At 45.3% G+C, this 26,335-nt stretch overlaps 1 protein-coding gene across 1 annotated transcript in view; it reads left to right on the top strand.

Annotated features, from left to right (window-relative positions):
• The window catches only part of PTDSS1 (phosphatidylserine synthase 1), a 63,064-nt gene that overhangs the window by 10,271 nt on the left and 26,458 nt on the right, over positions 1–26,335 (top strand). Inside the window, exons 2-6 of the mRNA XM_046011713.1 lie at positions 1,629–1,720; positions 14,731–14,775; positions 17,401–17,525; positions 21,287–21,445; positions 25,095–25,246. Coding sequence (XP_045867669.1) covers positions 1,629–1,720; positions 14,731–14,775; positions 17,401–17,525; positions 21,287–21,445; positions 25,095–25,246 — 573 coding nt within the window. The remainder of the gene's footprint in view (positions 1–1,628; positions 1,721–14,730; positions 14,776–17,400; positions 17,526–21,286; positions 21,446–25,094; positions 25,247–26,335) is intronic.

Raw genomic sequence — 26,335 nt, 5'->3', positions numbered from 1 at the left:
AACTGAGTAATTGATTACTGTGTCATTCCACACCTCTTCATGTATGCCGATGCTGGAGATTTTTTAATATGTTAGCTTGATTTTCCTGTAAGGTTTTTTTTTTTTTAACCTCTTTCTTTTCCTTCACTAATATTTAATCTTATTTAATATCTGTCTTTGGAAAGACCTTTCGCTGCAGTCCTTGCACAGATGAAAACTCTAACTTCCAAAAATCAGTTTTTAAATTATTGCTACTAGTCTCATTATGTCTGAATATCTCCTTCCGTTCTGTTCTCCTGTTTTCTGTCTTCTCATCCTGCACCTTTTTAAGCTGAAACGCTGGACTTCTCTCTCTCAAGCGTCTTAATAATTATCAATAATTCAGAAAATCTTACTGTCTGAGACTTCTGTTTCCCCTCTTTTGCTTGCTTCTCTTGAGTCTCAAGGATGTTACTAGACTTTCCTCTTTTTTTTTTTTTTTTATTTAAACTCTCAGAACCTAATTTTTCTCTGCCATCAATGTTCAGAAAATTTCTGTTTGGGAAATTTTACATGGGTTTATACAATAGATTTTCTTCCTAATCAGTAATCAGTCCACAAATATCCATTGAGGGCTTATTGTGTGCCAGCCTTTGAGGATACCATGAGTGAATAATGCCCTGCCTTCAGGACTTTATTTTCTATATTTGCTTTATTTTGTTTTCGTGGGAGAGGGGGGCAGAAGGTGGGGTAGAGAATGAGTCCTAAGCAAGCCCATGCCCAACACGGAGCCCAACGTGGGGCTTGATCTCATAACCCTGAGATCATGACCTGGTCTGAAATCAAGAGTTGGGTACTTAACCGACTGAGCCACAGGAGTGTACCTTCTGTACTGAAGACAGACAACATATCAACGAACAGATGAGATCGTTTCAGTTATTAGGGTTATAAAGGAGATAAATAGAGCAATAGATTAGAAGTGACCAGGCACAGAGGGAGCAAACTCATCCCCTTTCTTTAGAGTTCTTTTGCTTCTGGTCTGACTGTAAATCTTGTATTCTGTTTTCTCATGTTTTGGTTTTTTTTTTTTTAATACTGTTTTCCTGTGCTTTCTTATTACCCAACATTTCACCCTTTTCATTCATCCCTTAGATGACCAACTTCCCGTTTTTAAGAATTGATAATCTCATTGCATTGTGCTTTTCTTCCTTATAGTCTTATGCTTTCTTTCTGACTTCTAAAAATTTCTTTGCCATGGTGTACATGATAAAGGTTATCTTTAGTCATTCTTGAAATCAAAAGACATTTCTCCAAAATAAACCTTACTTTTTGACACCTTGGGTATGTATATATATATATGTGTGTGTATATTATATAATATGTAGATATTTATGTATTTTTTTTAAAAGAAGAGTGATTCTCAAATGTTTGTCTCAGTGGAATGTGTGTCAGTATGTAAGGATGCCAGCTGCATTTCTCGTAAGACTGGATTTTACTATAAGATTGTTATTTTAGGAAAGGACAGTGAGGAGTAAGTAGCCTGTGTAAAGACTTTGCTTGCAAAATAAAGTTAACAATCTTTGGTTTTTAGAACATGGAACTCTTATGCCTTCTGGATTGACTATTTAGGTCTGAAAATGAATACTCAGTGTTTTCTTTTCTGTTTTCAGGGATGACTCTGTCCCAGAGGACAACATCTGGAGGGGCATCCTCTCTGTCATTTTCTTCTTCCTTATCATCAGTGTGTTAGCTTTTCCCAATGGTAAGTGATGTCACGCTTTACCACGTTTCTTCTGTGCATTGTGCCCTTTTGGTGTTTTTTGAGAGGCATGCCATCTAGAAGATGAAACCAGAAGATGGGAATAAAAACCTAATCTGTGGTGGTTAGGCTCTGCCTAACCCGGCTCTGCCACTGGCTAGCTCTGTGGCCCTGGGAAGACCCCCAGCTTCTTCCCGAGTGCTTGAGTCTCTCTCTCCTGTAAATGGAGATTGTCAGGTAGGTGCTCTTGAAAGGGTTAACTAAGTTCCTACAGGTTAAATTCTCTGAGTAGTGACTGACAGATTGTAAGCTCTCCGTAAATGTCAGCTGTTCTTACTGTTGCAATCTTTACTGTATCAGCTGAGTCATAAAATACTCAATTATTATTTAGTCCTTTTTGCTAAGGACAGGGTCTGTGCTATAATGAATATTACTTAAATAATGCATTGTCCCAGGAGATCTTTAATCATGGTAAACTTTGCTGATCATGCATTTAGGATATGAATTTTCGTCATCAGGTATAAAAAAAGACAATTATTGGGGCACCTGGGTGGCTCAGTGGGTTAAGCCTCTGCCTTCGGCTCGGGTCATGGTCCCAGGGTCCTGGGATCAAGCCCCACATCGGGCTCTCTGCTCAGCGGGAAGCCTGCTTCCTCCTCTCTCTCTCTCTGCCTGCCTCTCCAACTACTTGAGATCTCTATCAAATAAATAAAATAAAATAAAGACAATTATTACTGTGAATTTTATCCCCCATCATGATTATAGTGTGAGGAAAAATCTTTTGTTTTTTGTGTATTTTGGGGTTTTTGTTTGTTTGTTTGCTTGTTTTTTATTTTTATTTATTTGACAGACAGAGGTTACAAGTAGGCAGAGAGGCAGGCAGAGAGAGAAGGAGGGGAAGCAGGCTCCCAGCTAAGCAGAGAGCCCGATGCGGGGCTCGATCCCAGGACCCTGGGATCATGACCTGAGCTGAAGGCAGAGGCTTTAACCCACTGAGCCACCCAGGTGCCCCTGTTTGCTTGTTTTTTAAAGGGGGATACTTGTGTGGCTTAGTCAGTTAAGGATCTGCCTTCAGTTCAGGTCAAGATCCCAGGGTCATGGTTTCGAGCCCCAAGTCAGGTTCTTTGCTCAACAGGGGGCCTGCTTTCTCCTCTCTGCTAGTCCTCCTGCTTCTGCTCGCTCTCTCTTGCTCTCTCTCTCTCACTCTCTCTGTCAAATAAAATAAAATCTTTTTTAAAAAAGCTACCTTATTTAAGATTCATTCCTTTCCTCCGGATTGTCCCTTACTTTGTCTTTTCTTAATCCTCTTCAGTAACTCCCTAGAATATTCTGTACCTATTCCCTGTAACCATTTTTAAATGCTTCTTTATATATATATATATATATATCATGTGTCTTTTGCTCTTAAGATATTTTGAAATTGTTCAGTCTTACCTACGCATTATGCTCCATGGGTCCTCCTCACGTGTAAACCTCACACTTAAGGGTGTGTTTCTTCTCTGTCCTCCCATTTATTCAGTAGAATGTAATGTGTAATATAAGAAGCCCATTGTGAATGTTACTCATTGCTACTTGGAAATCTACCGCGGTGACAAAGTTCTAATACCAATTCCAAGTTATGTGTGTTGTGGGGAGCAGGTAGCAGCAGGGATGGGGTGTTCCCCCCATCAATAAGCAATTTTTAGATACCAGCTGGCAGCCCTCTAGTTCAACTCAGTTCTGACACCGTCTACCCAGAATTAGCATCAGATCCCACAGGTTAAGGGTTCTCAGAGGCCACTGCAGATGCCATTTGCAAGTCCGAGGTTTTCACCTGCGTTTCTGACCTAATGGTTATAAATCAGAGGTTCCCATGACCCCTCCTTGGGCTCGACTGATTTGCTAACATGGCTCACTGGATGCAGGAAATGTGTTCACTCACTAGCTAACGGTACCAGTTTATTACAAATGGTACTCATCAACAGATGAGAGATGAGTATAGGATAAGGTATGTGGGAAGGGTCTAGGAGCTTCCATGCACTCTCCACAGTGTGTCACTCTTCTGGTGTCAGAAAAGTGTTCAGCAACCCAGGAACTCTCCCAAACTCCCTCCTTTTGGGTTTTTTTGGAAGCCCCATTTACATAGGCATGATTGATCCATCATCGGCCATTGGGAACTCAACCTCCAGCCTCTCACCCTTCCCTGGAGGTCTTAGGGATGGGATTGAAAGTTCCAACTCTGTAATCATGTGTTTGGCTCCACTGGCAACCAGCCCCATCCTTAGGCACTTTGCTAAGGTCTCATTAACATAGCAAAAAATATTCATTATTCTCATCAGTTGAAATTGCAAGGGCTTTAGGAGCTCTGTGCCAGAAAAGGGCACAAAGACCAAATCTATAGTTCCTATTGTAAATCACAGTATCACACATGGCACCGCCTTCAGTATTTCCAAGATGATGGCAATGGCATTCTCTTCTGTATTTTTGCTTAATCTAATGCAGTGCTATGTGCTTTTTGCTGGGAGCATAGCAGTCCAGCCAGTAAAAAGCATGACTGAATCCTTACGAGAATGAATTGTTTTAGATAACCAAGTTCTTTGACGGCTGAGTTTAACTCTCCAACCACTCAAGCTTCTAGATTAAATGTTTAGTGGAAACCTTTCAAGATATGAAAACCTGCTCTCAGTCAGTGCAAGCTGCTGTTGCAGAATACAGGTACCGGGGGGTTTAAACAGCACAAGATTCATCCTGTGGCAGAATTCCTCTCCAGCTGGGAACCTATGAAACCAAACATGTGTTTACAAAGTCCGGTAGCGGGGCAGGCACAGGATATACACTCCCATTACAAAAGGGAGAAATGGGAAAGAAGGGAGGGTGACAAGTCCCAAGCAAGTTCAAAAAAGTTCAAAACCAGGAAGGCAAACTCAGTCAAACTTTAAGGGTCAAGAATAACCAATCCTGGGAGCACCTGACTGGCTCAGTCGGTAGAGCATGTGACTTGATCTCCATGTCGTGAGTTCCAGCCCCATGTGGGAGATAGTGTCAACTAAAAAAAAAAAGAAGAAGAAGAATCAGAGCTCTTTGGCTCAATGCTCTGCCTTCCAGATCCACTGGGGTAATAATAGTCTGCTTCCATAGCTCTGCCCAGCTAGGATTTGGCCAGCCTGCATGGCTCTGCTGGGTGTTGTCTTGCATTTTGAAACTCAGATGGACATATCTCCCCCCTTTACATCGCCCCAGTGGCCCATGCACTCTGAGGCCTATGGTGGAAATGACAGCCCAGATAATCTCCCAGTCACATTTAAGGTCCTTCATCCTGTGTCTTAAAGAACAGCAAATGTTCATAGCCAAGTAGCTCTGTGGTCCTTTAGGGTCCAAGAAATCCAACAGAAGTCCTCACTATAGTGGTTAGGATGATCACATCATGAATTTTGTCAGGGGACACAAACATCCAGTCTGTCACACCTGCATACCTTACGCAGATCTGACATAGTTTGGTCTTTCCGTGATGATTGAGAGTTCTGGAAATGCACAATTATGATGTAAGTATGAGTATGATGACTCGATGTCCGTGGTATGGCTAGGTCATGGAATGAAGGGGTACTGACTCTACTACAGAATTTTCTAGGAAAAGTTCCTGATGGCAAAGAGCTTTTTTGGCTAATTGCCAACTTCCTTTTCCCTTTGTCTTCCAACACACAGAACCTCAGAATTTGGAATTTTTGGTTAAGAGGAGAGCTTGGTTATTACGCAGCCCATCCATTCTTTCAACGGTCCTGCATTGTAGGACAGCTAAGTGGCCGCTTGCTGCATAAAACATTCTATTTTTTTTTTTTAAAGATTTTATTTATTTATTTGACACAGAGAGAGAGCACAAGTAGGCAGAGAGGCAGGCAGAGAGAGAGGAAGAAGCAGGCTCCCTGTGGAGCAGAGAGCCCGATGTGGGGCTCGATCCCAGAACCCTGAGATCATGACCCGAGCCGAAGGCAGCGGCTTAATCCACTGAGCCACCCAGGTGCCCCTGCATAAAACATTCTATACACACGAACCACCTACGACTCTGTAGGTGGTCCCCTAAGCTCGGGAACCTGGCCTTTTCCTCTAAACATGGCATAAAAATACAGCCCAAAGCAAAGGGATGCTGAGCCTGGAAGGAGGGTGAGCAGGTGACCATTAAAGTGGTGGTGACAGGACACCTGGGTGGCTCAGTCATTGAGCATTTGCCTTCAGCTCAGGTCGTCATCCTAGAGTCCCAGGATCGAGTCTCACATCGGGCTCCCAGCTCTGCGGGGAGTCTGCTTCTCCCTCTCACCTTCTCCCCCTCATGCTTTCTCTCATTCTTTCTCTCTCAAATAAATAAAATCTTTAAGAAAAAAAAAAGGGGTGGAGACAACCACTCCTCCTTTAGCCATCCTGCTGTTCCTATCCTGTGAGAGCCTGTGGTTACTCTGATGTCCTCAGGCAGTGGCATGACCATTACTGCTCTGTGTCCTTTATTCTTCCTTCTTATCTAGTCCCTACCTATCCTATTAGCTTTTTTTTTTTTTTTCAACATCAGTCAAGGCATGCTAGGCGCTCAGGGAACTGGTCAGTCCAGAGGGCTCGGGTCTGTTCTGCAAGCCTTCAGCTTTTCTTGGCTGCGTGTTCACTATTGCTGAATTCTTATAGGTAGCTTCTCCACAGTGCTGAAGATTTCTTTCTGCCTTTGTTTTTTTTGGGGTTTGTTTTTTTTTTTTTCTCTCTTCTTAAACTTGCCTTTTCTTTTTCCAGTGCCATTTTTGAAGTCTCAAAGATGAGTCACTCAGTAGCCATGATTCTGTGTTTTTCTAGCCATCCGTTCCATGAGGCTTTCCAAGAGAGGGCTTGGGGGTTCATTAGCAGATGGTTTTCTGTGAACACCCAGGGTGCCAAAGGTCGGGAGAGGAAGTCTATTGGATGTAACATTTTGCATGCTTTCCGCTGGTTTTTTCTTCTGTTCCCTAATGAAGTCCTCCAGTCTTCAAAGTCCACTTAACCCACTCAGTCTATCACTGTGGGACTGCGCTCTTGTTTGCCTTCTGGGAAGATAAAAATTAAGTTTGTTTTATGCTCTTCTTATCCTGGCTTGTGACTTCGTGACACATACAAAGTGGGGCGGATCCATAGGCCCGTGTGGTTCATTCAGCCTGCTCACTTTACAGCTGCGAAAGCTGAGACGCTCGGCCCTCACTGAGCCCTGAGAGGTCACCTGGCCACTCGATGTCAGCCTGGTGAGACGGCCTCTTCTCCTTTAGTCTGTCTTGTTCTGGTTAATTCTCTTACTAGGCCCACTGTGATGTGTTTTTATCTCTGTCATCCTATATGTTTTTGTTTCCTTTTTCTTCTGTTCCTTTCTATCAGTGTCTGGCTTTTCTTTTTTCCCAGGAATATAATCTCAGGGTCTTAGTTGGTCTGTACTGAGTGGGTGATTGTGTCCAGGATCCTCCATTGCCCACGTGTCACCTGTGACCAGAGGAGCTAGCAAATCACCCGGAGCCTGCCTTCTCTCTCTCAATCTCTCTCTCTCTCTCTCTTTATAAGATTTTTAAAATTTATTTGTCAGAGAGAGAGAGAGAGAGAGCGCACAGCATGGGGAGCGGAAGTCAGAGGGAGGAACAAACTCCCTGCTGAGCAGAGAGGCCAATTCGGGACTCGATCCCAGGACCCTGGGATCATGACCTGAGCTGAAGGCAGACGCTTAACCAACTGAGGCACCCAGGTGTGCCTCCTTCTCTCTCTTTTATCTCGTCTCTTCCCACCACATCCTTCCCCTGCCATCTCGTGTGTGCTTGCACGCATACCACTCCCCTGTAGGCAGAACATGCTAGAAAGAAGGTTTTTCAGTAGATACAGAAAAGGACAATAGCAGTTCAGTATTCTATGTAGGAAAAGATTAGACTGTTAGGACTGCACCTAGTGAGAGGGTTTCTCTTGAAGCTGTGTATGCATAACAAACACACTGTGTCTGCCTTGTTTTCTCAAGATTCCTTTGTCCACTCTTTACATAAGATCAGTAAAACTAAGTTTTCCACAGTGAAAAATGTTCTTATTGAATACTTTAAATATTATTGTTAGTATTTATTATATATTATATTAATAATAATTATTAATATTATTAATGTTACTATTATTGAATATTATTATTGAATATTTTAAAGTTAGGGGTGGCTTTAGAAGGTGCCAGTATGGATTATGGGGGAGCTGGCCAGGCCCTTGGGAAAGGGTGCTCCCAGGCTATGTGGTGGTCCTCTCCCAGAGCCAGCACTCAGACTTCAGGCCTTCCCAGGAGGCCCTGATGCTGGGGGGCTGCTTCTCTGAGCAGAGTGTACATACCTCTTCTTGTTCCAGTCTTGTCAGCTTACTTTCTCTTCTCCCCCACCCTTGGTATAGTCTCAGATTAAGTAATGAAAATGGACGGGAGAAACAGAGCCCAACATTAGCCTTCTCCTTGAAAGGCAGTTTTGGGGGAGTGCCTGCAGTGGATGGCATGCCCAGAATGGCTCTGTTCTGGCAACTTCGAATGCGTTTCTCCTTGACCTAGCAAAGGCTACCCTGCATGTTTGAGTGCACGCCTAGATTCAATTGTGTCCGTATGTCCTGTCTGTGTGAGCTCATCTATGCTGGGTGGTAGACTGAGTCTTCTCCTTCAGAAAGCTGGCGGGGGATGGGGGGGAACATGATGCTTTTTGTAGAGTCTAAATAACCAAGGAAGCCCTTAACTTTCTCCATAGGGTTTTATAACGGGATGCTTTTGGCCACAAGTAAGAGGAAACCCATTTCAAAATGGCTTGCAGCATCAAGGGAATGTTTGCTTTCCCAAATGTCAGGAAGTTCTGAGACCCAGTGGCTCCAAGGTTGGCTAATTGAGGCGCTTGGTGACATGCGAAGACCCAAGCTCCTTACCTTGTTCTGCTGCACCATCCTCAGCCCGTGGGTGCTGTGCTCAGCTTCCCTGAGGACCCCGGGAGAGCCGCTGCAGTGTGCATAGACAGCCTCCAGTGGCATCCAGCGAGGGAGAGGGCGCTTCTTCTGTCTGTCTCTTTAAGGGAGAAGAAACCCTTTCTAGAAACCCTCCAGCACACTTGTCCTCAATTCTCTTTGACTAGAATTGGGCCCTGTGCCTCTCCTCCATCCAGACCTGAGACAGGAACCAGGCCCTAAGGAGGAGGCATGTGATAGATCTGCCCTGACCAGAAGGAGGAAAGGGAAAAGGATGGCTTCCATGGGCTTAGAGTTTTACCACTGTGTTATCTGGGAGAGGAGTGGACTCTCAAACAGAATTTCATTCCCAGGGTGAGCGACTGGGGTAGGCGCTAGAATTGCTTCCTTCCGGCCTGTGAGCAGACGTGGAGGGAGAGACCCTGGGGCGAGGCCCGGGACAGAGGACCTGATAATCTACACCGTGCTGCTGCTTTCCTCTTCTCTCTCATTCTCTATCGCTTATCTTACTTTTTTTTTTTTTTTTTAAGATTTTATTTATTTGACAGAGAGAGAAATAGACCACACGCAGGGGGAGAGGCAGGCAGAGGGAGAGGGAGAAGCAGGCTCTCACTGAGCAGGGAACCCGATACAGGGCTCAATCCCAGCACTGTGGGATCATGACCTGAGCCGAAGGCAGATGCTTAACTGACTGAGCCACCCAGGTATCCCTCCCTTAAGATTTTTTAAAATGCTTCTTCCATTTCATTATAGCAACTGGCACTCAGGCAGAAGTGTAATTTTTAACTATACCACTGCATCATTAGGGTATAGTTACAATTGTATCACTCTATCACTGCAGTGAAATTTTAGAAACCTGTTTGGCTGTGAGATTTCTGTTCAACAGGTGACCTTCAGGTGTACTTGTCCAACCTCTGGGGGCTTCCTTGAACCGTTCCTTCCCCTTGCACCCTGCCCTCCCCACACCGCCCAAACCATTTCTGTACCCCCAGCACGTGGCTCACGGGAGCCTCTCAGTAACTATATGTGCGATAAAGACCGCCTGGAAGAAAATTCACAGAATCAGCCCTCCCTTTTCCATTCCTTGTCTGCAAGAGGAACACCATTCAGCACTTCTTTAAGGTATTTTGAGGAGAGTGAAATACTAGTATGTCTTGATTTTCCTGATATCATCCTTTGGTTTGTCCTTTGGCCTCATTTGACTCCTCTGATCTAAGATAGTGTTAGTCACATCTCCGGGAGGTTTGAAGGTGATCCAGAAGATTGCTGTTCCCCAAATTTGAAACAAAATGCCTGTCCTTCCCCCATCCTGTTTCCCACTCCACTACTTTTTCTTAAAAAAAAAAAAAAAAATCTTTCTTAGGTTTGAAATTTGCTTAAAGATCATTTTACCCACCTTTTCTAGGTTTTTCCTAGAGGAATTTAAACTTGCAAATAGTAATAATCATTGTTAATCACACCTCATCAAAGCTAAAAAAACAGTGACAATCAAGGGAAGAAGCAGACGAAAAGGGCACAGACCCGTAGTTTTTGGAAGTTCTGTCCCTTGAACTTAGTTGTTCATGGGAATCATGACAGGGTGCCGGCGAGTCAAGCTGTGATCTTATTTGCTTTTTAATTTTTTTTTATTCTTATTTTTTGTGTGTGATCTTATATTCTGATTTCTGAGGCAGTTTTTGAAGTGCTAGCTCTTGTCATGGCAAAGCCATTTGATTTCTGTTTCCTTTGAAATCAAACTCACTCTTAATATCTGATTGAAAGTTAACGTGTCCTAGATGGAGGGACTGATAAAGTAAACCGAGCCGTGTTTAAGCATGGTCCGGGAAGAAAACCCAGCCGGGAACAAACCAGCACTGGTTCTGCACGGCCACCTGGAGAAGCCCTTCCCTGTGCCTCCCATGGGATCAAGAAGAGCCATGCTTGCAGGCTGCTATTATCAAGTACGAAATAAAGCCTGGAGAAGCTGCAGACCCTGAGACAGAGTGCCCCTGACTTCTGGACCTGAACATGGGGCAGAGGAGGACAAGGCGCCCTGCCCTGGCCTGCCTGCTGAGAAAGTAGTCTGCTGGGAAGTGGGATCTGTTAATGTGAATGTTCGGGAAAGGCTGGACAGTGGGAACATGCCCAGGCAGATGAGTGCTGCGAGAAGCACAGCTCCAAAGGTGACCTGACCAGGGCAGTCAAGTGTGGGTGATCTGGCGAGCATCAGTGTCAGGGTTTATGACAGAGAAAAACACACCGGCCACCTCCCTCCATTTGTTCTAAAAGAGTTTATTTATTTATTTGACAGACAGAGATCACAAGTAGGCAGAGAGGCAGGCAGAGAGGGAAAGGGGGAAGCAGGCTCCCCGCTGAGCAGAGCGCCAAATGCGGGGCTCGATCCCAGGACCCTGGGACTATGACCCTAGCCAAAGGCAGAAGCTTTAACCCACTGAGCCACCCAGGCACCCGCCTCCATTTGTTTTAAAAAGCAAAATGATACAAGTAATATTTTTAGCCGTATTCCCTTCTTTGATGGTAAAGTTGGTAATCTTAGTGAGTAATGCTGCTAGAATGTACTCCTTGAAATACTGCACCAAAACATTTAGAGTGCCTTTTCAGGAAGAAGCAGGCAGAATGCGATGACGGAAATAAAGCCTGGAATGGTTTTGCAGGTAGCTGCTGAAAGTCTCACCTTACATTTCTGGGCCTTATCTACACCTTTTTTAACAAAAGGCACCAAGGCTTCCCACCTACCTGGTTCAGGGTAGAGCAGCTTGGTCTCTGAAACATACTATGTCAGATTGCTGAAGCCTTTCTTAGATCCATCCAGTACATTTCAATTTGCAAAGCTAAAGGACATTTTAATTTTTTTTTTAAGATTTTATTTATTTGAGAGGAAGAGAGAAAGAGCACAAGTAAGGGGAGGGATAGAAGGAGAGGGAGAAGCAGGCTCCTCGCTGAGTAGGGAGCCTGAGGTGGGGCTCGATCCCAAGACCCTAAGAGCATGACCTGAACTGAAACCCAAGATCAGATACTTAACTGACTGAGCCACTGAGGTGCCCCAAAGGACATTTTAAAAAACTGTATTCATTGAACACTACATCAGAAACTAATGAGGTACTGTATGTTGGCTAACTGAACATTAAAAGAAAAAAAAAAAAAACGGTATTTTTTCAGAACCATTGTGATGTGATGTTATGAAGTGTAAGTGGGAAATGTGGGGAAAAGAGGAGAAGATTCAATAGGGAAAAGTCAAGATAAGACTTAGAACCAACAACAGACTGCACTGTAGTAAGAGGAAAATTCTCCTCCTGAGTCTGGAACCACACGCATCTGTCGCAGGCATCACAGACGGATGGAGGGAAATACCCTGAAGCTGAAGCAGCCCCACGGCAGGCCAGGGAAGAGCCACAAGGCCCCATCAACACCAGATTCCTCGGCTACCCTATGCTCTTCTTTACTGGACACGCTGCACAGGGTTGGAAGAGAGGTCTGAGTTCTGTTTTCTGAAGGCCGCTCTTCAAGTCATCGTGGCCGAAGATGACCTTGGAGGCCCTTCTATTAGTTGATATGAGGGACCTTACATCAGTTCCCTGTCCTGCCTCTTGTCTTTCCTGACCTTGCTTACCAGTTCCACGTGGCAGCACCTCTAAACACCACTCACTAGCTTGCTTCTCTCCCCTTGTTCTCCTGACCTTGAGACAGTCCTGGTTAAGTCTTCGAGGTCTCCGCACCCACTGCCCCCACTCTGTCCTCCTGAGCTGGCCCAGGCATGACTGAATGGATCAGAAAGCACGAAGTCTTCTTAGACCAGAGGTGGGGGCCTGTGGGCCATGTGACCTTGCAAAGTACCTGTGCCTCAGTGTCCTGAGCAGTAAAAGAGATGCAGTGATACCCTCTCACCACCAATCTCTCACGACAACGGGGAGACATTGGCGGTGGGGGGGGGTGTCTGCCCCCCATCTGCCTCGTGCTAAGTACCCAACAAAGTAGCAAAGTACTATTATAATAGTGATTCCTCTTGAGAAGACCCCAACTTATGTGATTCTGAGTGTTGATTGGGCGTGGAATTGTGTTGCAAGCCAAAGAATCATACCGTTTTCGAGTTTCACCTCGTGAGAGGAAGCCTGGAGAAAGCTGGAGCCCCATGTTCTGTCTAAGAGGTGAATGCAGGGGTTTGGACGACGTGACACTTACATGCCGGGCAGCTACTGTAACACAGAAGCCATTCGTGGTGAGCACTGGGAAGAGGAAATTAAAAGACCATTGTAGCCATCCGTTTTCCAGTGACTTGAAGAGTTAGCTGTGTTGTTACCTGGAAGGGGACCCTGGTTTCTGTGCTTCACTGTGCCTTTCTGAGAAAAAAGCAGCCGGTTAAAGAGAAAACACGGATTCCTTGCTCTGTGAGCCTGCACTACCAGAACGTAGAAGTGGAACAGATTGGGAGATGCTTTATTTAAATCCCTCAATCTGAGCCCTCACTCCTTGCCATTCTACAACTCAGACACCATATAAATTCGGACAAAGCGGAGGCCCGCACGAACCACACTCACCTTCTGAACTGCCCCGTCTAGGCTCAAGAACTGACTAGATTTGGATGGCAGGGGATACTTGTAAGTGATTTCCCTAAAATGAACCTGATCCATCAAAAGAAAGCAGTTAAAATATGTTTCAAAGTCATGAGGTAGGTGATTGAGGATGCGTCTAGAATAAAAATTACAATGGAATGTTTCCTGCAGACAGGATTCCAGGTTGCCAGCCCCAGAAGCTGATTGCTGATTCAAAAGACTTGCAGGGTGTTGGCTGGAGGACTGGGAAGTGGGCGGGGTGGGGGGGTTGGTTAGGAGGCTGGGTCCCAGGCTAAGCTTCTAGGAACTGGCAGGTCACCCAGAACTGGTCTGTTGAGGGAACCCCAGTGAGCACTGGCTGTAGTCTGTCCCACGGTCCCCTCTGCAGGGAACTGCCCCGATCACCAGTGCCACCTCCCTGCTACCGTCCATGCTGGTCCAGGCAGAGGGAGAGAGGGAAGTGGAGGAGAGCTCTGCATTCTTAGGTCTGTGTTGGCAGTTTCTGAGATCAAGTCTGGCACAGGCCGAGCCCCGGTTGGGAAGGGGGCTGGGCAGCCAGCTCCGGCATCTCCCCAGGAGACATGGGATCCTGGATGTTGGAGATCCTCCAGGAGTGTGTAGGTAGCCTGTTGTCCCACAGGGGTGGGCGGCCCCAAATAGGTCAAGTGCCCGCGAGAGCAGTTGTCAGTATTCGGGAACTTAACTCTTCCCTTGATGGTGTGTCAGTTTAGTAGATGGAGGCCTGGCTTGCTTGCTTCCTTCTCCTTTGTTTTGTTTTGTTTGTTTTTAAAGAAATACAGGAGGAGAGAAAGTATTGATGGGTCACTTGTAGTCAGAGTGAGTTTTGTCCTGTGAAGCCTGTGTTTTCATGGTGTGGAAGCTGCATCTGGGCATCTGGGCATCTGGTCGGGGTTGCCATGTCAGAGGTATTTTGTTACCACGGTTCATGATCAAAAGCCACTACGCTAGCACGTTCCAGTGCTCAAAGGATTTATTTTCAGTTTCCTACCCCACCTCACGAGTTTGCAAAGCAGTGTTTCTCCTGTTTAATTTCCAGAGCGCCTACACCGCTGTCTCTCTCTCTCTCTCTCTCTCTCTCTCTCTCTCTCACACACACACACACACACACACACACACACACACACACACAGAGTGGCTGGGCTGGGAGATTTCACTTGTTAAACTTGTTAAACTTGGGTGTGTTTTAAGAACTCTTCACAGGCTGGCCTAGTAACCTGCTCACTGTTGTAACATCGTTTCCCTGGGAAACAAGGGTCTGAATCCTAAAGGTAAAGCTTGGAAAACAAAGGTCTGTTGTGGAGACTGGTGCCTTTTACAGTTGTGGTGACAGTTGCTACAATTTGAATAAAACATTTCAACCTAGACTTGATCTGAAAATATTTATGTGGAAAAAAATTTTGACAGTAGAGAACCTTTTTTTTTTTTAATCTCTGTAGAGATCAGCAATTTGCTTTTAGTTTTACTTTGAAACCAGTTTTTTTCTAACTGTACATTTTCTCTCTGCAGGCCCATTTACTCGACCTCATCCAGCCTTATGGAGAATGGTTTTTGGTGAGTTACCCATTAGTAGATTTAGAAATAGATTCTACTTAAAATCCCCTTTCTGTACATCATTATAGCAGTTTTACAGTAAAACTTAATAGCCTTTTACTTTTCGGTGTTCCTAATACAAATTTTTATGAAAATTCTTTGATGCAAAACAAACATACAGGTGATAACTTCAGATTCTCATGCCTGTGAGCTGTTCCAACTCCACTCACCCGCTGCCTATGCTGTTGTCTCTTAACGTGCACAGGGTCTGACATGAGGGCACGTGGCTTGTCCTTCTTGATGTATCTTGATGTTGCTCTTCACGGGGCCTGTGAGCATGTTTGCCTTGGCAACATCCAGAACTGACTGAAAACCCAGCAGTCTCCTGAATCATGGATGGGAAAGATCCTGGAAAGGGTGAAGCCTTTAGACAGAGAGCCCTGATTTGAAACAAGGGTTAGCGATAAGCATATCCATGAATATTGGATGTCTTGTCTTTAGGTGATTTTGAGTCCACAAATAGTCAAATCCCCTGCATGGACTTAAAACGCATCTTTCAAGTGTTGGCTCTTGGCTTTGTCTTGCCTAAGTAAGACATTAAGTCAATTATTTTAGGTTCAGAAAATACAATGTTACCAAAAGGACCCTAAAAATGGATATTTTGCTCAAGCTCACCTGTTCTTTTTTCAACTTTCAGAGATCATAGGTGAGTCCCTTTGAATGAACTGACTTCCTTCAGCAGGTGTTCACTGAGCACCCGTGTGTGGAGGGCTGTACCCCGAGGCTGCAGGGGAGGGCCAGACAGATAGGAGGCTCCCCCTGGGAGGGAGGACAGCTATCACAAACAATTAAACAAATCAATAATCAAAAATATCCCATGCTGTCGAGTGTTCAGAAGTTAAGTAAAACCATACGGGGTGATGTTGATCGAGTGACTGCTTTCACGTGCACAGGCAAGGAAGGATGCTTCCCGGAAATGTGCGTGCAAAGTAGGGTCTTGCAAAGATTGGGGTCACTGGAAGCCAAGCAAAGGGAAAGGCTACTAAAGTGGTCCCTAGCCAGAAAGAGCGTGGTGTGTTGCAGGCCCATGTGTGGAGCAGAGCAGGCCCTACGGGAGTAGTAAGAAAGAGGACAGAGTCAGAAGGGCCAGAGCCCCATGGGGCTTGCGGGCCAATAAAGATCACAGACAGGAAGGGCAGTGGGAAGTCCTGGGAGGATTTTTGGCAGAAAAGTGGCATGATTCGTTTCCATTTTTTTTTTTTAAGATTTTATTTATTTATTTGTTTGTTTATTTGACAGACAGAGATCACAAGTAGGCAGAGAAAGAGGGAGAAGCAGGCTCCCCGCTGAGCAGAGAGAGCCTGATGTAAGGCTCGATCCCAGGACCCTGGGACCATGACCTGAGCCAAGGCAGAGGCTTAATTAACCCTCTGAGCCACCCAGGTGCCCCTCGTTTCCATTTTTAAATAGGTTGTCCTGGTTGCATCATACTTACATCTCATGGACTTAATGTTGCTGCTTGAAATTATGAGTTATTTTCAGCTGGTTGGCTACATTTAAGTTTTTCCTATTTCAAATGATCCATTATTGGTCATTAGCAGCTGATTTCTTACTTGAAATCTCTTGGGGGTCACGGAGCCCTTTGAGGATCTGATGAGAGCTAACTCTTTCTCAGCGCACATGCACGTGCACACACACATTTGTGCATATTACGTCTGGAGCTTCACAGACTTTGAAGCTCAACCATGAAATCCAGAAGCCCTGCTCCACACAGATGGTTTCTTTCTGTCTTAAAATAATTATTTTGAAGGGATTATAATAAAAAGTTGTAGTGGGAGACATGTGAGATGAAAATGCATAAAAAACGTGAGGAGGTCCTTACACTAACAAAACATGTGGCCCTAGGGTGCACAACCAGGTCCACCCTGCTGTGCACAAGTCCCCTGAGCTCCCCAAGGACTGGGAGGGGCCCTTTTGGATAGGCTGGCGCTGTTGGTATTCCAAAGGATTTCATTCCAAACATGGACGTTGTCGCCTCTGGAACAGCTCATAGATTAGCACTGAGCCAAGTTCCCACAGAGTGCTGTGATCCAAGGTCATTTGTACCAAGTGTCTAGGTGACCTGCACCAGTGTTTTAATTCTAGCAGGTTCGAGAGAAAGAGTAGTGGTAGAGTCACCACCGGTGGTTGGTTTCCAAACCTTTCCAAAAGGCTTTTGCTTTTAAAAACAGACGGTTGTTTTTGTTTTGTTTTGTTTTGTTTTGTTTTGTTTTCAGACGATTGACTTTATTTTTAAACGGCATGGGGTGATTATTAGGATGCCAATTATGATGTGATGCAGTGGAAACATAATGCCCACAGGGCTGACATGGGATCTGAGACGTGGATGTGTGGCCCTGGGCCACCTCTGAGCCCTTCACACCTGTCTCTGCTGAATGTTGCCAGTTCTTCGAGACTCCATTCGAGCCTCGTTTTCTCAGACAGTATTACCGGCCCTCTCAGTGTGAGTTAGGACTCTGTATCAGACTCCCTCATCAGAGGAAGAGACAGACATTGCAATATCCATGTCTGACTTGAGTCTAACGTGTGTTGTGCGTCAGACCCCCAGATCTCTCCTAAATGTGAGAATGTTTCTGTTTCCCTCAGGACTCAGTGTGCTCTACTTCCTGTTCCTGGTGTTCCTCCTCTTCCTGAACTTCGATCAGGTTAAATCCCTGATGTACTGGCTGGATCCAAATCTTCGATATGCCACAAGGGAAGCTGACGTCATGGTATGGACTTGTCAGTGGTCTCTCAGAGAAATCGGTAGATTCGTGGGTATAAGAGACAGTCAGCTTCACTAACGTGAAGTTCTAAATTGTTACTTCCGAGTATTTTCCATGTAGATAACAGAAAAGCCAGGTCTCTGGGAAGGTGAGGTGTGTGGTTTCCATGAATGATAGAGTCTGGGGAAATGATAGCCCCTCTTGGAGCAAAGGGGGATAGTGGGAAGAGGGCGATCGGTTGTCAGCAGCCTTGGGTGTGAATTCTGCCTCTGTCATTTGTTAGCTGTATGACCTTGGGCAATGTACTTGTTAGCTAGCCTCTTCCTTTCTTTGTAAAGTGAAATAATAGTACTTATTTGGGGAGTTTTATTGTAAGCGAAAAGAGTAACCTTTTCTCCAAGGCCTAGATTGGTGCCTTGCACACAGCAGGTTCTCAGTGATGGGGGTGGCTGCCCTCTAACATTGTGACCCTCAACACTTCTGCTCCCCACTCTGGCCTCGAAGTCATGATCCTTCACTATAAAGGGGCCAAGGTGAATGACCCAGGCCACTTCGTTCATTATTTTTTTTAACCCACAAAAATCATTTTATTCTTGGGTTAAAACTACTCTGTACTTCAGTTTTTAGGGAAGAGACTATTTTATACTCTAATGCTGTTTCTTTCCTTTTTAATTTTGTTTTTCTTAAATAATACCTGACATGTGGTACAGACTGAAGGAAAAACCTAGTAATGCTCAGAAAAGGAGAACAAGCATCTGGGCCACAGGCAGGACCTTCCATAAGAAACAGTAGAAAGGGGTGCCTGGGTGGCTCAGTTGGTTAAGCTTCTGCCTTCGGCTCAGGTCATGATCCCAGGGTCCTGGGGTCGAGCCACACGTTGCGCTCCCTGCTCGGTGGGGAGTCTGCTTCTCCCTCTCTCTCTCTCTCTGCCTCTCCCCCTGCTCATGTTCTGGCTTTCTCTTTCTCTCTCTCAAAATAAATGAATAAAATCTTAAAAAAAAAAAAGAAAAGAAACAATACAGAGGGACCTAATAAAAGGTCCAAGGAGTGGTTGTTCTACTGGATTTGAGATTGGTCAGCTCCTTCTTCATTGGTGTTTCAACACTTTAACTTTTATAAAGGACCTGCTACAGGCAGAAATAAGAATGCCAAAGATTATTCAGAAGTCTCAGATAGAAAAGTCTGGAGGTTTCCTACTTTAGGGAACAGAGTGGCGTGGGGTGACTTGGAGCGTCTACTGCTGCTGAAGCAGTGACAGTGAGACAGTGAGAGGCGCGGTGAGGGTGGTGGCAGTTACCGACCGTGGGCGACTGTTCTTTCAGGCACTTCCATATATTCTGTGTAAGCCTCACACGTGCGTGCCAGGCATTAATATCCCCCATTTTGTCAAGGAGGAAATGGGAATTAAAAATGAATGAATATCTCATTCAAAGCACAAAGCTGGTGAGATCCCTCTGACTTCAGGACCTCTCCTTTTTCTCTGGACGATGCCTGAAGTATACAGTTATAATAATGACGGTGTTTTGACACTCACAGAAGCCTTATGAAACAGAGATCGGGAGAAAGGTAGTCTAGGTGTGATATTTTCCCCCACTATTTTCTTGGGTTTTTGAGCAACAGGGATTATATCACCAAGCAACCCGACCTGCAAAATGAATAGGACTTGGTATTTGGTTAAGTGATGGGCAAGGAAGAGAGAGGATGGGACTGCCAGGATCAGCCCTGTGACCGCATGGGAGGTGGGCACAGTTTGTCTTTACCGGCCGTTCACTCGTGTGCGCACACCTTCCCCGCCTTGCCCCTCTGGCTCCGGGATGCCCACATTTAATGCCCTTTTCCCCCTGCTGTCCAGAGTTGTGCCCACATCTGGCTCCCTAGCAGCTTTTAACTGCAGTGCCCCACATTCCTCCCATGACCAGGACCTCGAGGTCTTCCTGGTGTGACCATTGGCAAATGGCAGATATGTGCCTTAATGATTATAATGCTGAGTTGTAGTTGGCTCTTTGTGACTTTCAAAGGGCCTTTGCATGTGTTGAAACCCGAAATATTCTCACGGAGAGTTAGAAGGGCCTCCAAGGTCAACTTTAGTCCACGATGACCTGAAGAGCAGCCTTCGGAAAAACAGAACGCAGCCTCTCTCCTGACCCTGTGCAGCGTGTCCAGTGTAAAGAAGAGGATAGGGTGGCCGAGGAATCTGGAGTGGCCGAGGAATCTGGAGTTCATGGGCCTTGCGGCTCTTCCCTGACCTGCCATAGGGCTGCTTCAGCCTCGGGGTCTGTGATGCCTGTGACAGGTGCATCTGGTTCCAGACTCGAGAGAATTTTCCTCATACTACAGTGCAGTTTGTTGTTGGTTCTAAGTCTTGTCTTGACTTCTCCCTGCTGGATCCTTTCCTCTTTTCTCCACTTTCCCCACTTACACGTTGTAATATCTTATCATAACGTTTCTGGAAAAAAATGCAGTTTTTAAAAAACGTCCTTTCAGCTTTACAGACTGAAACATACTGGATGGATCTGAGAAAGGCTTCAGAAACCTGATGGTGGCAGGTTTTGGTAGAGAGAGAGGAATACCAAATTCCTCTTCTGCTCCCTTAGGAGACATCATTTCTAGAATTTAAAAATATTAATACTTTACAAGAATACTTTCAACTGCCTGATAATAGGTGGCTGTCTTCCAAATCTTACTCCATCCTGTCAGATTAGTTTTGGGAAGAAAGAATGTCAAATGTAGAGGGCCCTAGAAATGTTATATAGTCATATGATATAATTACTTTCATAATAAATACCAAAATATAAGGATGTTGATCTAAAATTTCTTTAAAATGTCATATTAAAAACAAAAAGATACTAGAAACAAAACCAAAAGTCTTAAAAGCATTGTCATTTTTATTATTTATTTATTTATTTTTAAAAGGTTTTATTTGTTTGAGAGAGAGAGAGATCACAAGCAGGGGAGCAGGGGGAGCGGCAGGCAGAGGGAGAAGCAGGCTCCCCACTGAGCAGAGAGCCAGATGAGCAGGGAGCTCAGTCCCAGGACTCTGGGATCATGACCTGAGCTGAAAGCAGACGCTCAAACAACTGAGACACCCAGGTGCCCAGCTTTGTCATTTTTAAATATTTAAATTGTGTAGCATGTGATAACATTTGGAGATGGGAGGTTTATTCTGTTTCCTTCTAATTTCTGAAATTGGATCCTTCAGCTTTTCCTCTTTTCTGACCTAAATATTTAAGGCTTTAGGTTTTCCTCTGAGTTCTACTTAGCTTCATCGCACCATTCTGATACATAGTATTTTCATTGCCATTTAATACTGAATATATTTTACATTTCTATTCTGATTCCTTCTCTACACAGTATTTAGATGTGTCTTTAAATTTATAAACCTATTGGGATTCTACTTAATTCTTTATTAATTGGGATTCTATTTATGTTCTCATCACTGGCTTTAAGATAGCTGCCCTACAGTCAGGTGACATGGGCTGTGTGCTTCCACTTCTTTAAGACAGGCTAATAAGCCTTTGTGGAATTATTTTGCTTCCCATTTTAATCAAACTTCTGCAATTCAGAGCAAAGCAATTCTGATTCATAAAGTTTAATATTTGTCTATTTTTCCTAAAGGGTGTTCCACTATTAAAGCTTTCGGGGGTTGGGGAGCAGGACTGGTATTAGTTGTCAAGGTCATATTGGTTCTTTTCATTTATTGTCAGGATCCTGGAAGGAGGTTGATTGTGAGAGTATCCATTCATTATTTCCGTTTTTATTTTGAACAGGAGTATGCTGTCAACTGCCACGTTATCACCTGGGAGAGGATTATCAGCCATTTTGATATATTTGCATTTGGACATTTCTGGGGCTGGGCGATGAAGGCCTTGTTGATCCGTAGTTATGGTCTCTGCTGGACAATCAGTATTACCTGGGAGCTAACGGAGGTAAGAAGGGGCTGTGATCAGATGGTTTACCTGTAGGAGGAAGACGGTTTGTCCATTAACAGGCAGTTCTTCGATTCTCTGCCTCTTGGTACAAACTGTGTTTAAACAATCCCCTAGGAATACTTTATACCTTTGGTGGGGGGCAGGGCACAAATTCCTCCTTAACTTAAAATGTGTCTCTTGCCTCACAAATCTTAAAGAGAAACAAATGAAATGAAGCAAAAAGAATGAAGTAAAACCCCCAGTGAGACAAATACAAGGTAATGAGGAGATCTACTTAGAAATAAATAGGTAGGTTACCCGCCAGCTGGTTTCCAGTTTGAGATAAATAGAATTTCGGTGTTTGGGAATTACAGGAGCCTCCAGGATATTTTGTAGCTGAAAAATGGGTTCCTAATATAGCTCTGATATCTCAGTAGTCAGCTTTGTCTCATTTAATGAATGAGAGAGTCTTTTTTTTTTTTTTTTTTAAGATTTTATTTAGTCATTTGACAGAGAGAACATAGACGGGGGGAGCAGCAGACAGAGGATGGAGAAGCAGACTTCCTGCTGAGCAGGGAGCCCGATGGGGGGCTGGATCCCAGGACCCTGGGACCATAACCTGAGCCAAAGGCAGATGCTTAACTGACTGAGCCGCCCAGGTGCTCCTGAAAGAGACATAGTCTTAAAAAACTATTAGGAAAATGAAATCTAGGGGAGCACTCCTGGCGAGTAAAATTTGGCCATGTGTACAGTATCTTTCTTGATACCAACTGTTGTCTTGACCCTAACTTAGGGAAGCCTGCCAGTCACATCAGGCTTCTGTTAATGTGCTTCTTATAGCCCCAGAGGCTAGACATCTGAGTTCTTGGTATTGGCAGGATTGGTGTCCTTTGAGGGCTGTGAAGGAGAATCTCGTGCAGGCCTCTCAGCTTCTAATGGCTTGCTGGCCATCTTCGGCATTTCTTGGCTTGTACACGCTTTACCATGATCTCTGCCTTCACCTCCAAGTGGGGCTTTCCCTGTGTGCATTCATGTGGCGTTCTTTTTGCAAGGACACCAGTCACCCTGGATTAGAAGCCAGGGTGACCTCATCTTTACTAATGACATCTGCAGCAACTCTCTCTCCAAATTGAATTCATGTCATGAAGAACGAGGTTAGGGGCTCAACGTATGGGTTTTGAGGGGACACAGTTCAACCCACAGTAGCACCCAGCCCTCTACATGCATTATCCTAAATCATCACCATGAGCTGAAAAGGCGGTGTCTATACCTGGTAGACAGACAAAGGAACCAGAGCCTTGCTTCATGAGTTGAGCCAGGAGCGGACTCCAGCTGTGCTTGATTCCAGGTGTGCAGCCCACGTTCCTGCTCTCCCACCACATTCCCCTTGGAATTCCAGGCATTTCCTAACCTCACCACTGTGGGACCCTGGGCCAGGCCCTGGGCCGTTCTTGACCTGACTCCTTCTCCTCCCTCACACTACAGATGGCCCCATGCCTTTCTTCCCTGCTCCTCAGCGTCCTCTCCGCTCTCGTAAGCAGAGCTGCTCTGTCCAAGTCTTTCACGCCACTGCTCGACGTGTCTCTAACCTCCTGTCTTCTCCCGGATGAACCACTCACCTCCTCCCTTCATTGCCTCCTCCCAAAGCGATATTTTTCACCCCTCGATCTGGTTATGTTCTTTTCCGACTGAAAACCCTTTAGTGGTTGTCCAAAATCCAAACTTCTGGACCAGCCTGTAAGGCCCGATATTAACCTGTCGCGGCCCACCTACCCCGGCTGCTGGAGACCCTCCCCACGCTTCTGTCTGTGCGGCAGCCATCTTCACTTTCTTCGTGTCAAAGATTCCATGTCTTTTCCTACCCCAGAGCACACCTGCAGGTTCTTCCCTCCTTTCCCAGCTCCCTGTGCTGGCCGTGTTCCACGTTTGTACACCCAGAAACGGAGCGCCTGGCCCTTCTCCTTTGAAACGCTCATCGTATTTTAGATGCTTATAGGGTCTCTTTGCTGCCAGGTATTAGGCTTCAAAAGGGCAGGGCCCGTGTCTGCATAGTCCCAGATACCATGTCTCACAAGTGGTGGTTGCTTCCCAGATTCCTAGTGAGTGAATGAATGAATCGCGCCCTCTCCAGCTCCTCCACTCAGGTCTGGACAGACGAGAGGACCAGAGCCCAGCACCTTGCTTCATTAGTTGAGCCCGGATTGGGTTCCAAATGTGCTCCGCCCTGGATGGGCAGCCCTCGTTCCTTCTGTTTTCCCATGTCCCTCTCCCTGAGCTCCAGCCTTTCCTCTGGACGGCCACCTCACCCCCAGGATCTGGCACTTTCTAGGAAAGCTCTTGAGGATGAAGCCTGTCCTCCACATCCTGGTCCCCTGCATAGTCTCATGTCAGCAAATATGTGTCATCGACTTCTGTTGACGTGACTCTTTTCCCTGTCGAAAGGGACAGTGAGTGCTGCCTCTCATGGCTGGGAACCTGGGATCACACATCAGGGGCTCTGCCTGGCTCGCCTCAGGGAGGGACACAGTCCACTGCATTTGCACACAGCAGCTGCGCTCTCGTCTCCTCACCGGCCGGTACACTAAGCAGGCAGACTCCTCAGATACTTGCACTGTTTACAGTCTCTGAAATGCTTCCATGAACAGTTTTACTTCATAGTATTGGTCATATTCCCTCAGAGGTTTGTAATTATGGGGTTGCCTCTTTCCAGAAGTGCCCAGGTGCTGTCTTTGTCATTTCAGACCTTCTTAAAATGGGCCTTCACAGCAGGGTGGGCTGCCCTGGACACGGCTGACCCACTCTTTGTTTTGGACAAAACTATTTCCATAGGTGATTTCTCCCCCCTCCTCCCCCATTCTGGTGTTCCCCCTTTCTGGAATGTCCTTGGTCTTCATCTCCTCTTGAAACCAGTCATTCCTGTCCTTAACGTTCCCAGTCCAGTACGTCATGCTCCGGGTGCCATCCGTCAGGAGGAATCTCCCTTTTGTCCCCACCATGCTCCCATTTATGTCGCCACGGAAACATTTGCTACAGCCTACCTTATTTTGTGGTTCTGGATAAGTGTCCGACTCCTGCCCTTGAGAGCAAGAATCTTGACTTCACTTTGCCTCCCCACTTGCACATCAGAAGCACTTAATAAGGTCATGATTATGAATCGGTTACCAAAATGCTTCCCATTAAGCTTTCAGTTTCCTAAAAGATGTCATCAAAACCTAAACTTTCTACTTTTGCAGTTCCCTTGCTGTTTTACCTAAATATTTACGGGATATTTCTAAAATGTGCAGCTTAAACTCTCAAGCTGCTAATTTTGAGGATTATGCCAGCGCTCTGTTGGCAGGTACGAAGACTTTTCTCCTTCTCCCTTCCTAGATCCTTGTCTCGTCCTTAGTCAAAGTCATTCATCAGTAGTATTTTTTTCTGGAGCAGTTACGTTTCTTTAAAGCCCTATGTTAAAAAAAAAAACAAAAACTGTTTGGTTCTTGATATTCATAGAGCGTCCACAGCATAAAACACAAACCTGATCATGGGCCTTGTTTTTATTTATTCTGTTCATACACTAGGAAGACCTGACACGTCAACAACCCTCCCTGACAGAATATGTTATTCATAGGAAATCTGTCGTTCTGCAGTTTTGTTTTTTAAAACCGTGGCCTCTTGTGTCTCTCAGCTGTTCTTCATGCACCTGCTGCCCAATTTCGCCGAGTGCTGGTGGGATCAGGTCATCCTGGACATCCTGCTCTGCAACGGCGGCGGCATCTGGCTGGGCATGGTCGTCTGCCGCTTCCTAGAGATGAGGACCTACCACTGGGCCAGCTTCAAGTGAGTGGCCTTCTTTCTGCACGGGAGTCACAGGGTTTCACAGTGTGTCCTTCACCACGTGAGAAGCACGCAACTTCAGTGTGGTCTTGGATGATAAGAAATTAATGACACGTTAGTAATTGAAACTCACGAGTGATTATAGACCTCATTTCAGGCATTCATCCAGAAAATGCTGAATCATTTATGATTTTCTCACATCCATTTTATTTTTATGCTTATGCCTCAGCCTGCATTCACCCTGCCGTCGCTGGATCAATTAGTCCCCCATTCCCTGGTTACCCATTCCGAGTGATCTTTTCGAGAATATCAGATCCATCCTGTCTTTCCTCTGTGATGTCTTCTCGTGGTCTTTAGGACAAAATGCACCGCGGGGGCTGGGCAGGTCCACTCCTTTTCTCCACACCCTCTGGGGCACCCGAGGTTCTGAGCCGAAGCATGTGTGCCCCTGGACTTGGGTTTGGCCCTTATCCCCATGTGCCAGGGTCACGGGTCCCCTCCTTGCCTGCCTCAACTCCCTCCATACCTCTCCAGGTGGTTGTCTCTGACTCTCTGATTCACGTCGTAGATCCCTCCTCTGTGCCTGGCCTACCTCCGTCATTGTTCATCCTACGCCCCTGAACTCACTCCTCAGTTTGACAGTCACAGGAACTGTGCCGCTGACAAGGACGGCAAGAACCGCAGTAGTGATCATGAAAGGGGTTGTTTTTATTGTGTTTACACCTTCATTTATTTATCAAACAAAACATGAGTATTTTCCCACATCATTAGTCTCCTAAACCATGATTTTAAGGGCTTCTTCATATCCCAACCTATGAATAAATCATGAGGTATTTAACCCGTTCCCTTCTGTGGTCATTTAGTTCTTTCAAAGTTTTCGGTTTTATGGAGAAAGTTAGAGCAGACATTTTTGAACATGCATCTGTGTGTAAATTTCTGATTTTTTTCCTGTAAATAAATTTATTTACACCCTTTTATATTCTCACCCGTGTTCACTAATGTATGTATGTGTCCATTTCAGTGTTCCTTTGAATTTCACCTTTAATCCTTTCCGAATGTTATCACACATAGAAATGTGTGATACTGAATTTC

The sequence above is a fragment of the Meles meles genome, chromosome 1, assembly GCF_922984935.1.
Source record: "Meles meles chromosome 1, mMelMel3.1 paternal haplotype, whole genome shotgun sequence".
Lineage (NCBI taxonomy): Eukaryota > Metazoa > Chordata > Mammalia > Carnivora > Mustelidae > Meles > Meles meles.
The sequence above is the reverse complement of the archived record's forward strand: the minus strand, read 5'-3'. Positions and strand labels throughout refer to the sequence as shown.